This window comes from Pseudophryne corroboree, chromosome 5 (assembly GCF_028390025.1).
Source record: "Pseudophryne corroboree isolate aPseCor3 chromosome 5, aPseCor3.hap2, whole genome shotgun sequence".
NCBI lineage: Eukaryota > Metazoa > Chordata > Amphibia > Anura > Myobatrachidae > Pseudophryne > Pseudophryne corroboree.
This window is the reverse complement of record NC_086448.1, coordinates 533,105,775-533,121,935: the sequence shown is the minus strand read 5'-3', so window position 1 is coordinate 533,121,935 and position 16,161 is coordinate 533,105,775. Positions and strand designations below refer to the sequence as shown.

General features: G+C 43.4%; 1 protein-coding gene across 1 annotated transcript in view; it reads left to right on the top strand.

Annotated features, from left to right (window-relative positions):
* ADTRP (androgen dependent TFPI regulating protein) overlaps positions 1–15,346 on the top strand; it is a 134,424-nt gene extending 119,078 nt beyond the window's left edge. The window contains exon 6 of the mRNA XM_063923169.1: positions 10,517–15,346. Coding sequence (XP_063779239.1) covers positions 10,517–10,545 — 29 coding nt within the window. The 3' untranslated portion in view covers positions 10,546–15,346. The remainder of the gene's footprint in view (positions 1–10,516) is intronic.
* The last annotated feature ends 815 nt before the right edge of the window (positions 15,347–16,161 follow it).

The window sequence follows — 16,161 nt, the reverse complement described above, 5'->3', positions numbered from 1 at the left end:
CCACCTGGCTGTTGATACATCAGGTAGATAAAGACATGTGCGCTATGCGCATTCCTTAAACTCCCTCTATCAGGAGGTTTGTACATCAGGATGAATAGGAAACTGCTGCATTTAACATGCGCTATGTGCAGAAAGGGCATAGTGACGCTTCGGACATCTTCCCCATAGCCTATAATATGACAGTTAGGAGTTGATTGGTTGGTACTTTATCACTGTGCAATATATCACTCTCCAAGGCTTGATAAATCTGAGCCATATCTGGAATGTTATCATTTGCTTTTAAAAAAAAATGTGTTTCATGCTGTATCAGCAGCTTGTTTTGTTGGCTACAAGTTGGGGTACATTTTTCTATGTTGCTTATGATTGCAAGTTGTAACAAATATTCCAAAACACTTTATAAAATGGGAAAGTCACTGTAAGATTGGACAGCACAGTTTACCACCATATATTGTATACAAAACTGTATTTGTGGGATTACATGCCTAACCACTTAACTGACATTGTTTTTTAAAATGTATTTTATTTAATAAAGTTGAAAAAGTATTTTTTAAAATATTTAAACATTTATATTATGCACATCTGCAGAACGGATCTCCTCGTCAAATACAGGGGGGGCAGGGAGAAACGGCGCAGTTGCATGAAATCTGACCATGCCAGTTAAGTGGCTTAGGTGTATTGAAAACTCTGTTACCTCTATTTTATTACTAATCATTTGAGGGATTTGGATGGTTCATTTATTTTATTTACTAAGCACAGGAATTTAGTGGGGTAAATGTAACACTGGAAATGTAAATGAACTCATACAAATATAGATATTTGTTATGTAAAGGGGGGTACACACGGGGAGATGTGTGCTGAGCAATCTAGCACAGACCACTCAGCACACCTTCTCCCTGCTCAACACACAACGCGATGTGTGCTGAGCGAGGGATGGGGGGGGGGGGGACGCTCACTTCACAGAACGGTGAAGTGAGCAATCTACTAGATTGTGCCTGCATGGCCAGTCTAGTACCGGCGATAGTGACGTGCGGGGCCGCGCATCGCTATCGTTATGGGGCATACACACGGAGAGATCCGTGCTTAATTTCTATGCAATCTAGTCCGGTTGCTTAGAAATGAAGCACGGATCTCTCCGTGTGTGTACCCCCCTTTAGACTAATACAAGTTAATTGCTGATTGCTTCAACTTTAAATTGCATTCATTAACATGATTATGATATCTTCTTTGGTGTGTGATTGCATGATCCTAGGATACATTTACTAACATTACATTTAGAAGGAAGATATGCATAGAACCTCAGCAGTCAATGAGCTAATGGAATTAGACAATGGCATCAAATGTCTATATTGTTGCAAGGGTTTAGTACATATTTTACACCTAAATGCTATATTAGTAGATAAGCTCTTTTACTTCTAATCCACAATTATAGCATATTCTACACTATTTTTAAATATTTCTGTACTAAAACCTTTCAGTAGATTAGTAACACATGTGATGGCCTGCACAATTCCATGCTCTTGTGTTAGGGTCTCCTGCCCTGTGCTGCCACGTCGTCATGGCAACCGGGAGACAAGTGCTAGCGGAGTAACCTGAGCGCAGCTGATACTCCGGTTCAGGTCTTTTGCTGTGCAGTGGTTATAGGCTCTGTGCACGGCAGGGGATCCGGTGCTGGTTTTTGTGCTCACAGTCTGTGAGGTCTGAGTGGGGCGTGGACAGCACCTGCTTTATAAGGCCTCTTCTCAGGGTAAGCAGATGCTGCTGAATCTTTGTTGGTTAGTCAGTTCCTGAAAGTTAGCCAGTACTGTGTAGCTTTGTATTTGTTTGTTGCTTACTGCAAATAGGCCTGGGGATTTGGTATTACACTCTGCCAATCCAGACCTAGCAGTAAGACTGGAGTCAGTCGTTTAGCTTCCTGGGGTTCTGTTACTACTCTGTGAACTTAGCAAGTTTGCGGCTGTATTCTAAGACTTGCCTGTCTAATCCTGTCTCACTGTGCTAGGTGTCAGGGGTCAGTTTAGTGGCAGTAAGCTGAACCTGTGCACTGCAAGTGAGAATTAGGATTGTGGAGACTCTCCTTGTGTCTATCATTCCATCTCTGACCAAGGAGTTTACTGCCACACCCGTTGGTAACCTTTTAGGGTTTTGCTGTTGCCCTTAGCAACAGCATTTCGGGTTCTCTACGTATTAAAACACAACATCTTGCTTTTCCCATCTGAGCATTTCTAATACAAGGGAGATACCCAGTTCCTTAGCCTCTGGGCTTCTCTGTTCACTTTGTGTGTATTTTGTTACCCTATCACCTTCTGTGTACGTTATGTCATATTCCCCAGTCTGTTTGTGAGTCCATTTGTTTTGCATAACAGTTCAAACACCAGTACATTCCTGCAGGCACTGGAGTGCATAACAGTTCTGACACCAGTACTTTCCTGCAGGCACTGGTGTGCATAACATATTCAGCAGCCTAATACTCCTGTTGAAATTTTGTGGGAATATGGAGCATACCCCTCAAAATACGTTGCAACAGGTGGTCGATCAGGTGCAGGTCCTGACTCGACAATTTAATGATTTGTCCATTAAAATGCACACCTCCCAGGCTGCTGGCGGAGCTCCCGCAGCAGCAGCACCTGCAGGGGTTAAGGAGCCGAAAGTAAATCTCCCGGATCGTTTTTCTGGAGATCGCTCGCAGTTCTTTTATTTCAAGGAGAGCTGCAAGCTATACTTCCGGCTTAGGCCTCAGTCTTCTGGGTCGGAGATTCAGCGGGTGGGCATAGTGATTTCCTTGCTACAAGGAGACCCACAGGTCTGGGCATATGGGTTGCAGCCTGACTGTCCGTCGCTTAAAAGTGTTGATGCTTTTTTTACGGCACTGGGCATGTTGTATGATGACCCTGACAAGACGGCCTCAGCCGAGGCTCAGATTTCGATCCTTAAGCAAGGGCGAAGGCCAGTTGAGGTTTACTGTACGGAGTTTCGGAGGTTGGCCCATGATACCCAGTGGAATGACCAAGCCCTGAGACACCAGTACCGAAGAGGTCTTTCTAACCAGATAAAGGACCAACTGGTACAATATCCCTTGCCTGATAGCTTGGATCAGCTCATGCAGTTATCCATCCGGGTGGATAGACGGCTGAGAGAGCGTAGGCTTGAAAGGGAGACTGAGATTTCCTTCCTTCGCAAGGGAACCTCAGACTCTGAGGAATTTTCCGAGGAGCCTATGCAGATTGGGGCTACCCGCCTCTCCTCGCGTGAGAAGACGCGGAGGAGACAGCAGTGGTTGTGTTTGTACTGTGGGAATAAAGGTCATGTGGTAGTATCATGCCCAGAAAAGCCGGAAAACTTCAGGGCCTGAGGGTGATGGGAAATATCCCGTCAGGCCAGAAGTCAGAATTTCCCAAGAAGACTTTTATCATTCCGGTGACCTTGAAAATCCTCGGTCAAACTGTCAAGACTGAGGCCTTTGTGGACAGTGGGGCCGACGGGGTTTTTATGGACCGCCAATTCGCCCTGAAACACTCTGTTCCCTTAGTACCCTTGGCATCGGAAATTGAGATTTGTGGGTTAAACGGGGAACCATTATCCCAAGGTAAAATTACCTCTTGCACTAGCCAGATTTCTTTGTTTATTGGAGCCACACACTCTGAAAAATTGTCCTTTTATGTGACTGTCTGTACTTTTGCCCCATTGGTGTTGGGGTTACCCTGGTTAAGGACCCACAATCCTCAATTTGACTGGGTCTCTGGGGAGATTCTTAGTTGGGGTACTGATTGTTTCAGGAGTTGCTTGAACCGTCCAGTCAGGCTCTCGCAGCTAAGTTTGCCAGGATTGCCAGGGTGTTATGCAGATTTTGCGGACGTGTTCTCCAAAAAAGTTGCAGAGGTACTACCTCCCCATCGCCCCTATGACTGTGCCATTGATTTGTTGCCAAATGCTAAGCTTCCCAAGAGCAGGTTGTACTCCCTGTCACGTCCTGAGACTCAGGCTATGGCAGAGTACATTCAGGAGAACTTGGCTAAGGGATTTATCAGACCTTCACAGTCTCCAGTTGGGTCGGGGTTCTTCTTCGTGGGTAAAAAGGACGGTTCGTTGCGACCCTGCATCGACTTCAGGGAATTGAACCGTATCACGATTAAAAACTCATACCCACTGCCTCTCATTTCGGTCTTGTTTGACCAGCTTCGTACTGCCACCATTTTTTCTAAGATTGACCTACGCGGTGCGTACAATCTAATCCGAATAAGAGAGGGGGATGAATGGAAGACTGCCTTTAATACCCACTCAGGGCATTATGAATATTTGGTGATGCCTTTTGGGCTCTGTAATGCCCCGGCAGTCTTCCAGGATTTCATGAATGATGTGCTCAGGGAATATTTGGATAGATTCTTAGTTGTATACTTAGATGACATCCTAATCTTCTCCCATTCCCTGGAGGAACATCGGAAGCATGTACGCTTAGTCCTCCAGAAACTCAGAGACCACCGGCTTGGGGCGAAGCTGGAGAAGTGCGAATTTGAAGTTCAGCAAATCGCATTTCTAGGATATATTATCTCCCCAGAAGGTTTCCAAATGGAGGGTTCCAAGGTACAGGCAGTCCTGGATTGGGTGCAGCCCACTAGTTTGAAGGCGCTTCAGCGTTTCCTGGGCTTTGCGAATTTTTATAGACGATTTATCGCTGGATTTTCGTCTATAGTGGCGCCCTTGGTGGCACTCACTAAGAAAGGGGCGGATGTTGCTCACTGGTCTTGTGAGGCTAAAGCGGCTTTTGCCCGTCTCAAAAGGGCATTTGTTTCGGCCAAGGTGCTGCGACACCCAGATCCAGAGCGTCCTTTTGTGGTGGAGGTGGATGCCTCTGAGATGGGTATTGGGGCAGTGCTTTCTCAGATGGGAGTGTCTGATAATCGCCTTCATCCCTGTGCTTACTTTTCCCGTAAATTTTCGCCTGCCGAGATGAATTATGACGTGGGTAACCGGGAATTGTTGGCTATTAAGGATGCACTCGAGGAGTGGAGACACTGGCTTGAGGGGGCTAAGTTTGTGGTCTCAATTCTCACTGACCATAAGAATCTGGCATATTTAGAGTCAGCGAAGCGTCTCAATGCCAGGCAGGCACGATGGGCTTTGTTTTTTGCTCGCTTTAATTTTTTGATAACATATCGCCCTGGGTCAAAAAACATCAAGGCTGATGCGCTCTCGCGGAGTTTTGCTCCAATCCAGGAGACCACCGAGGAGCCTTTGCTCATTGTTTCCCCATCATGTATTAAAGTGGGCATTACCCAGGACCTCTTATCATTAGTCCTTAGAGCACAGGAGCAGGCTCCTCCAGACCTTCCGGTAGGTCTTTTGTTTGTGCCTCCTAGGTTAAGACAGCGAGTGTTCCTGGAATTCCATGCCAAGAAGTCGGCAGGTCACCCGGGTATTGCCAGAACTCGGGAGTTGCTATCTAGGGCGGTGTGGTGGCCCTCGGTGGCTAAGGATGTGGATCAGTGGGTTCAAGCATGTGACATCTGTGCCCGAAATAAGACTCCTAGAGGGGTTCCTGTTGGCCCATTACATCCACTCTCTATCCCATCTAAGCCATGGACCCACATTTCAATGGATTTTGTGGTGGACTTACCCAAATCCTCGGGGATGACAGCCATCTGGGTTGTCGTTGACAGGTTTTCGAAGATGGCGCACTTCGTTCCACTGGTTGGGCTGCCATCGGCCAGACGCCTGTCTGAATTATTTATGCTGCATGTTGTGCGTCTCCACGGGTTGCCACTTGATGTGGTCTCTGACCGCGGATCCCAGTTTGTGGCCAAATTCTGGAGGGCATTTTGTTCCGATCTCCAGATTTCTGTCAGCTTGTCGTCAGGCTACCATCCGCAGTCTAATGGGCAGACTGAAAGGGTGAACCAGTCCTTGGAGCAGTTCCTCAGGTGTTATGTCTCCAAGTGTCAGACTGACTGGGTTGCTCATCTGTCCATGGCGGAGTTTGCCTATAACAACGCGGCTCACTCTGCTACAGGGATCTCTCCCTTCCTTTGTGTGTATGGGCATCATCCTAAGGCCAATTCTTTTGACCCCCTGGACTCCACGCCTGGTGGTTCCTCTGTGGTTTCGGTCCTTAGAGGTATTTGGCGGAAAGTGAAGAAAGCCCTTGTGTCTGTGTCATTAGTGACCAAAAGGGTTTTTGATAAGCGGAAAAGACCCTGCAGCTTCAAATTAGGAGACTTCGTCTGGTTGTCTACCAAGAATTTGAAGTTGAGACAGCCATCTCATAAGTTAGGCCCCCGGTTCATCGGCCCTTATAAGATCATCAGGGTTATCAATCCGGTGGCATTTCAGTTAGATCTGCCCCGTTCTTTGGGTATCAATAAAACATTTCATTGTTCCCTTTTAAAACGGGCGATTAATAATCCTTCTTCCAGTGGAAGACCTTCCCCTCTTCTGATACGTGGCCAGAGGGAGTTTGTTGTTGAAAGGATTCTTGACTCCAAGGTGGTTTGGGGTCGGCTGTCATTTTTGGTGCACTGGAAGGGGTATGGCCCGGAGGAGCGGTCGTGGGTGCGCAGTTGTGATCTTCATGCCCCCAGACTGATACGCTCTTTCTTCTCGCAGTTCCCCGATAAACCCGGTGGTAGGGGTTCTTTGACCCCTCGTCAGAGGGGAGTACTGTTAGGGTCTCCTGCCCTGTGCTGCCACGTCGTCATGGCAACCGGAAGACAAGTGCTAGCGGAGTAACCTGAGCGCAGCTGATACTCCGGTTCGGGTCTTTTGCTGTGCAGTGGTTATAGGCTCTGTGCACGGCAGGGGATCCGGTGCTGGTTTTTGTGCTCACAGTCTGTGAGGTCTGAGTGGGGCGTGGACAACACCTGCTTTATAAGGCCTCTTTTCAGGGTAAGCAGATGCTGCTGAATCTTTGTTGGTTAGTCAGTTCCTGAAAGTTAGCCAGTACTGTGTAGCTTTGTATTTGTTTGTTGCTTACTGCAAATAGGCCTGGGGATTTGGTATTACACTCTGCCAATCCAGACCTAGCAGTAAGACTGGAGTCAGTCGTTTAGCTTGCTGGGGTTCTGTTACTACTCTGTGAACTTAGCAAGTTTGCGGCTGTATTCTAAGACTTGCCTGTCTAATCCTGTCTCACTGTGCTAGGTGTCAGGGGTCAGTTTAGTGGCAGTAAGCTGAACCTGTGCACTGCAAGTGAGAATTAGGATTGTGGAGACTCTCCTTGTGTCTATCATTCCATCTCTGACCAAGGAGTTTACTGCCACACCCGTTGGTAACCTTTTAGGGTTTTGCTGTTGCCCTTAGCAACAGCATTTCGGGTTCTCTACGTATTAAAACACAACATCTTGCTTTTCCCATCTGAGCATTTCTAATACAAGGGAGATACCCAGTTCCTTAGCCTCTGGGCTTCTCTGTTCACTTTGTGTGTATTTTGTTACCCTATCACCTTCTGTGTACGTTATGTCATATTCCCCAGTCTGTTTGTGAGTCCATTTGTTTTGCATAACAGTTCAAACACCAGTACATTCCTGCAGGCACTGGAGTGCATAACAGTTCTGACACCGGTACTTTCCTGCAGGCACTGGTGTGCATAACATCTTGATTAGAGAAATATTTATCAGTCAGTTTTTGAAAATGCTTTGAAATTTGCTAATCTTAAATATTCAGTATTTAATTCCCTTCCAGTGCCTTTTTCCAGGAACAAGTGCTGGTACTCAGAATTTTTTTTAGTATCTTTCATAATACAGTATGATTGCTTATTTAATTCATTATTAAAATTATTTCACTGACTTGTACTTGTTTTCAGAACTAAATATATCACTTAAAAATGATACCAAAAATCATGTCAGGACTGTAGACCCCATCTACTAAGGTGAGAGATAAAGTGGGTGGAGATAAAGTACCATCCAACCAGCTCCTAATTGTCCTTTTTCAAACACAGGGGAAAATGTACTAAGCAGTGATAAGCACAGAGAAATGAGCCAGTGGAGAAGTTGCCCATGGCAACCAATCAGCTGCTCTGTATAATTTTAAAGTATGCAAATTATAAATGTTACTTCAATGCTGATTGGTTGCCATGGGCAACTTTTCCACTGGCTCACTTCTCCGCTTTTTTCACTGCTTAGTACGTACATATACCCAACAGCCTGTAACATGGCAGTTAGGAGCTGACTGACTGAAACTTTATGTCCATTCACTTTATCTCTCTTCAAAGCTTAGTACATAGGGGGTAATTCAGACCTGATTGTAACAGCAACTTTGTTTGCAGTTGGGCAAAACCATGTGCACTGCAGGTGTGGCAGAATGTCTGGCTGGAGGTCGGGAGCAGCCTGAAGCCCGAGGTGATATGTCTCCCTGGTGCTGGAAGAGCCAGGGGTGCCTGAATATGCACTGGTGATGACTGTCCACCTTTGCATTAGTACGGCACTTTCACTTCCCCAGCTGCTGCTGCACCTTTTTCCTTTGCCCTGGCCTTTTGGCTAAGGCAGGGATCATTTGTTATACCCCCCCCCCCCCCACACACACACACACACACACACACACACACACACACACACACCCGGCCTTCCGGCTGGGGCTTATCTATTTATTTATTTATTCACATGTGTTGCACTTTTTTGCAATACACTACACTTATTTTGTGTTTTTTGTGTGTGTCACATTTTTGTTGGGGTTTGGATGAGACCCTTATGGGCCACTCTCTCCCCTAGTTATCGAGGCCCTCTCCTTTTGGGGAGGGCTGGAGACTGTTTTGTTCCCCAGGGGGAAGCTTCGGCCAACCCTGGGGATACTTGAGGGTCCCTCTACACGGACCCTTTTTCCCTCAGTAGGCCTTTTGGCTCTGAGGATTTGGGGAGTAACAAGGCCATTCTCCTTTTGGAGAGGGTCCAGGGTCCTACGCCCCCAGCACGTTTTGCACAGACACTGTGTGATGAAGCCACACACCTCGGGCTTCAAGTTGAAAAGAAAAAAAAAAAGATATAACATCTGCTGAGAGAGTTAGATTTGGGTAAGTTATATTGTTTCTGTGCAGAGTAAATAATGGCTGCTTTATTTTTACACTGCAATTTAGAGTTCAGTTTGAACACACCCCACCCAAATCTAACTCTCTCTGCACATGTTATATATGCCTCCCCTGCAGTGCACATGGTTTTGCCCAACCGCTAACAAATTTGCTGCTACGATCAGGTCTGAATTACCCCCATAGACCACTTTGTACCACTGCGTTCCATCAGAAAAAAAGCACCTCTTATTTGCCTTACAATTTAAATTGAAGTAGATACAGTATACAGACAATTTATTATATCACTATAATCTGATACTATAATATGGCATCATGCTAAGGAATAATTTAACATATGGTGCTAAGGAATAATATAATATACTGTATATTCATTCATTGGCATTTTAACAAATGAAATGGCCCATGGGCAGATTTTTGTGTAAGACGCTTCCACTGTAAAAAATGTCACTGTCGCATCCTCAGAAGGCAGTAAAGACTACAGTACAGTGCCAGAGTTCTTGATATCTTCTTAATTCTGTTGATTTCTTCAGAACTGTAGCACCGGTACTATATTTTTAAATAACTCGCTAGGAAAGTGTTCCAAACTTCAGCCCAATTGTACATTGTCCTGGGCTGCAGTGTGGGGCACAGCTTAATTCAGTGCCTCAAGGCCAACACACACAATGTACCCATTAAAGATACTCCCTTGTATACATTCAATTACATTGTATTACATTGGGTTCAACTACAGTTATCATAAAGGCCACTAGTAAGATTTATCATACCATATAGTTGGATCCTTTTTTTCCTGCAATCTGTCTGGCAGCTTCCCAGGAGTCCTGCGATTGCAATTTGCTACTACAGTGTATTTTTTACATCTGATTTTTATGGCATGCGATCGTATTGCAGGAGTACAAATGCACTGCGATGTGCACCTATTTACCTGCGATTGCGAGAAATATTATGGTCAGCCCGTAAGATCTGCGACTCCAATGCGATGCGCACGGGAACGCACCTCACATCGCAATCGCATGAAAATGACATGCGATGTGACACTTTTCATCCGATCCGTCGCAATATTTTGTCGCAATCAGATTAAAAGTGCCCATATCGTACTAGTGGATGGGGGGCCTTAAGAGCAAGTACGGAGATAAATCAATACATGCCTGGCAGTGAAGAGAGAGGGTATTTAATAAAATACATTTTCAAATTAAAAAAGCGCACTAACAAAATAAATGTTATACTCCAGTATGTCACCTAAGGAAGGGTTGGAATAAGGAAGAGAAATGGTTTTAGTTGGTAATCAGGTGCCACATACAGTATAATAGCAGTTGGTGTGCCATTAAAATCTTTTATATTGACAGCAATATTATAAGATTGAACAAAATGTATATATTAACAGTTATAAAAATATTTTCAGAAAATATGGAATGTAAGATATTAGTTTCTTTTTTCTAGCAGGTAAAACATTAGAAGTACAGTATTTTTTTATTCTAATCATATCTCTTTTCTTCCTCACTCAAGCAGATGCACAAATGAAGAAAATGAAAATATAAACCTCCCTCGCATAGCGCTATATAAAGAAAGGATATCGACGATACTAACATATCATTTTCTATAATGCAGAGTCACGTAGCAATCAATCATCACAACGGCATTTGGAATTGGTCTATTAAAGAATAAAGAAATGTCCAGAGCCTAAACCAAGTCCACTTATTAAAAGGAAAACTACATTTTTTGTGCTTTGTGAACTCATTATTATGATTTACAAATGTACTTAACAAGGAAAAAGGTCAAATGTGTTTCACGTTATCTGCTCCGGAATAGATTTATGTAAGATTAATTGTTTAAGTTCTAAGTAGATTACTAGTATTAATAATTTATGCTATCTACAGGGTGTTATGCCTCACAATATTATACTCCTAATTTGTTCACAGCATGCTACAGGCTATGGATAAAATCGGCAGGTAGGGGGTGGGGAAGAATATGATGTCTTACACTATTTAGAGTTAGACCATCAGGCAAAAGAGGAAGAGGCTTAGCGACTGGATTCTGGTGTACATGTAAGAGTGCAGCCAGTGCTTTCTCCTGCTACTCAGTGGTACGCAGTACTGACCCTTATTTGTATTATTTTGAATTCTAATAACTAGTTATGGAACTGGAAGAAATCTGTTATTTCATAAATGAATGAATTAAGCACCTCAATAGTTATCCAGCGTATGGAAGCTGCTATAATTTTTGCATCACTTTGTAACTATAGGAGTGTTAACACCTTGCAGTTATTACCATGGTGCAACAAAGTTATGTGCTGGATCCTGAAATTAAAATCACAATTGTGCTACATACTCTATCAACATTCAGAATCCCCATCACTACTTTGTGTGTCTGTCAGGGGAAGAACTACTGTCGGTGCACTGTATCGGAGCCCTTGGGGCCTGCTGGTGACAGTGCCAATGCCAGCAATTTGTTTCTCCAGGTCCGAGTCATCTGATCATTTCAGCAGGGTTCGACTAACCAGTAGAGAGTCATCGGACTGACACTGTGATGTCAGAGTAGTAGGTATAGTCATATTCAGCAGGAAGGATGACAGTAGGAATAGTCCTACAGCAGAATTCTGTGTGTGCTTCCAGTGTCTGTGCTGTGTGGCTGGCGGCAGGAGGCTGTTGGACCCAAAGAGATGCAGGCAGCACCTTGTGGTGCCATAACTGATGTAGCTGCCACAGTGAGCGCAAGGGACACATGCATCACAATGGTAAGGGCTGGACTGTGTCTCTTCCCCCTGACCCCCTCTGCCACCCCATGCCACCCATTGCATTAATCTATCACCTTCTGCCTCTTTCTTGTCACCCTCTGCGTCCCCGTCACCTTCTGCCTCTTCGTCACCCACTGCATTACTCTATCACCATCTGCCTCTCCCTGTCACCATCACATTTTTCTATTACCCTCTGCCCCCCCATCACCTGCTGCCTCTCCCTTTCACCCACTGCCTCTCCCTATCACCCATTGCATTCCCCTATAACCCACTGCCTATCCTTGTCCCCACTGGTGTATCATTACCGGATTAATTTCTGCCAGGAGTCCCAAAGGCAAATACTGTTATTTATAACATTTTAATATAAAGTTTATGTACCAATATACTGATATATACCAATGTGCAAGCTGTTTTCATGAAATTAGCCTGACTATTCCAAGTCATTCACAGTTAAAATTGATTCGCTATCCATCACATGATACCGCAGATTCTCCACTTAATCTGTGGTGCACTATTCACTGCTACAAACTGAGCTCCATTTAGACTCCATCTGTACAGACCGTCCACTTGATAAAAAAAATGTATAAAAATTTTAGGTCAAATTACAATTTTTAATGCAGTGCTTCAGTGATGTCACTGGTTTCTAGTGTAGGCTGTATCCTATCCATGGTACGAAATTGCTGCACACACAGGGGAAAAACAAAACAAGCATACAAGCAAAACTATTTTAAATACTGAATAGTGGTTAAGTCCACGGAATTGGTGTACAGTACCCACGGTGTGCCACCGATATGCTTGGCTGTGGATCAAAACTAGGTGGTGTAACTGGAATGGAGCTTGTGAGGCTTGGACTTTAGTAGTTAGCAATTGGACATTCACTGGAATTGGACCAGCTATTCAAGAACTAGTGAAGCACAGACACTGGGATTGAACCAGCTATTTGGGAATTGACAATGCAGATGCAGGGATTGAACCGGCTATTCAGGAACCTGCAATTCAGACGCTGGGATTGAACCAGCTATTCAGGAACAGATAATGCAATTGACACTGGGATTGCACCAGTGATACAGGAAACGATTTTGCAGTAGATTCTGGGATTGCACCAGCGATACAGGAACAAATGCTGTGGTTGACACCAATGTTAGAGGGTATCAGACTGGAACCAATGGTATACTGGAGCCAGTAGTGCAGAAAGGTGGTAGTTGCACATAAAGCCTCTGAGAAATATAATTTACAAAAGCTCTCAGCAGGTCAAAACACAACAAAGCACTGACAATTTGGGAGTGTCCAGGAAGAATCCTATATACCCATGGTGGGCCATGAAGTGGAGGAGAGTGTCATGTGATTGCAGGCTGTCTCCTATTTGTTGTTTGTACAATCACTTGATTCAGACTGTCATGGCTGCACCTATCACTGATTCTGGATTGAGCTCTGTGGACATGCAGAGAGAAAGACAAGCACTAAAGGACTGATAGCAATATATTCACATGATCACTGCTGCTCTGCAGCTCTGGACTACAAACACTGCTGTAATAAGAGATTCCTAGACAGAGAAACTCTCAGGTGCATAATCAGCCTGGAAGGTGATTCACAAGTTAGTAACACAGAGACATGCTGCAGATTGTATGCTGAGCAGTGGATGCAGTCAATACACCGGCTGTCAGGATCCCGGCGCACAGGAGATTGACTCCTGAATCTCGACAGCCAGTGATATACCGCCAGCCGGAATCCAGACAAACGCTCAGTATTCCCACTTGGTTGGTGGGTCCATGCCACCAACCAAGTGGGAATAGAACCTGTGGCGAGAGAAGTGAGCTACCGGGCCCAATGTGTGGGGAGCGCAGCGAGCCCACAAGGGGATTTGCTGCCTCGCTGTCAGGAATCCAGCAGATGGGAATCCTGTTGCCGGGAAACTAGTAGATTATGAGAGAAATAAGTCAGGATTGTGACACTGTATAGATGACTAATGTTCTGTGAAGGGGCTTGTACTTTGGTGCAATCAATTGTGAAAATTATTATTTATTGAATTCAACGAACCCTGAGCTAAGAAAGCAGCTATGGTGGTGGCTGAATGAATCCATTGGAACCACTGCCTATGAATATCAATGCTAGGGACCTTTGCTGATAATCCACCAAACAGTAGTAACCTCTGTGTAATGGAGAAGAGATAAATCTGACATTGGGTAGAATTGATCTGTGATTCATGATTGGAAGAGGGCAGACATCATTTTTAGTCCTACATTGGACTTTCCTCAGAAATGATTACTAAAGCTAGAAGCAAAGCTCTCCTGTATAGAGTCAGGGCTGTCTTAATAGCATTGTAGGCCCTATCCCCTCATTCACAGGAATAAATAAATAGATTACCCCTCCTGTGGTCTTGCACTGTCTCTCCTCATGATTTCATACCGTGAATGGCTGTCAGCAATTTGATTGGTAATTAGTTCGGCCCAGCCTGCCCCCGCTTGAATGCCCCTAGAACCATGGGGCCCTGGGCAGCTGCCCAGTGTGCCTATACGTTAAGATTGCCCTGTATAGAGTTCAAGCAAGAAAAACAGAGAAAGATCGATGGGGAACCAGTGGCCGAGCTGTACGTAGCTGATTATGGACAAAAAGTATCTTTGCTTCATAACCATAAAGAGAAATAACAAGACAAAGGGCTAAATGTGACAGGCATTACTTGGGCCACAAAAAAGGGTTATATACATTTTAATAAAGGTCAGATAAAAATCACTCAAGGAAACCTATTCTGAAACCAAAAGCAAGTTATTCATATATTGAATGTAATAGAAGTAAGGGTTTGTTTTGCTGAAAATACAGTAGGTGTGACATATGTGGTAAGTGCTATGGGTGACATGAGTAATCTTCAGAACATGATTAATAGTCTTTATATATACTTCTCACCAGTAATTGTGCAAAAAAGTAAGATATTTTAAGGAGTATGTGTCATATTCTAAAAAGTGAGAGATCAATGGGTTTATCATGAAGAATTCCAGTACAGCACATCAGTTGTCAACCACTGGTTCCCGCTACTCAGTTGAAGCCTCACCAGCAGTGCATGTTTTCTGTTCAGATAGGTCAGTCATCGCAGTAATGAATATAGTCAATTATAACAATGAGATTTATAATAAAGCTGCTTCTTTTTTGTGTCTCTATGCACATCATTCAATCTATGAGGTTTGTAATAGGCAAAATAAAATCTAATCTTTTCAACATTGTAATATAAATAAAGCCAGAAGCAACAATTTTAGAGATGGTTTATATTTTCTTGGATGCCTTTATTGTGATTTGCTATATTGCAGTATATTTGAACACCAGTGTTAGATGTAGTGTAATGAGGAACGCAAGCTAATCTTTCTAAAGTAACTAGCTATATAATGACCTTGATTTGCCATGTTACGTCTAATGAGCATTGTGAACATATAACCTGTGTCAAACAGTTAGATTCTGTCTCTGGTGTAATTAACATTGAGATTGTTCTTCATATCTTCTTCTATGCAATTCTAGTAATTGTCTGAGTTTAGACCTCGAAAAAAAAAAAAAAAGACCAAATCTATGAATATTATTACATACGCGCTTTCAATTACATTTTTCGGCAATGAAGAATCTTCTAAGTATCAATATAATTATTATTGTGCTTTCTTGAGGAATTGCTGCATTGTCATTAAATAATAAAGGAAATATTCATATTAATAATAAAGGGAGGAAAGACAGAAGTGGTCTGACTTGTCACTGTGTTCATCCACTGAGTCTTTTCTGGTCAAAAGCACATGCATAACAAACAAGAATCCAAGTCTACTAAGTCTATTCTGAACTTATAATGTCATTGATTTTTTTTCTTCACACAAGCATGCACAGTGAGTATTTTTAGCGATGAGTCGTACATGTTTCATAAAATAGAATTCATTACTGAATGAATTTCCCACCCACAGACGGTGAGCTTCTAGATACAGTAGGAAACTGATTTTGCACAGTTTCAATAATGCACATTAACAGGAAGAACATGGAAATTGTACCTTAAAGTGCAGCAGTATTATTTGTAACATATAATTATCTTTTCTTCATATGCAATATACAGTATACACTGAAAAAGTAAATAAACACTATTAATTGAAAAAGTATTAAACATTCTTTTTTTGTCTTTTGTATAGAGAGGTTTAGCAGCAATAATTTGTTAATTGTGTCTGAACAGTTTATTATTATTCACCTGAACTGTTATTTATTAATTAGTTCACATCAGCTCCTAAAGTGTTCGGCTTATAGGTGTCATTCCGAGTTGATCGCTTCGCTAGCAGTTTTTAGCAGCCGTGCAAACGCTATGCCGCAGAGTGCCTGCAAAAATTTTTTGTGTAGTTTCAGAGAAGCTCAAAACCTACTCAGCGCTTACGATCACTTCAGACTATTCAGTTCCGGATTTGACATC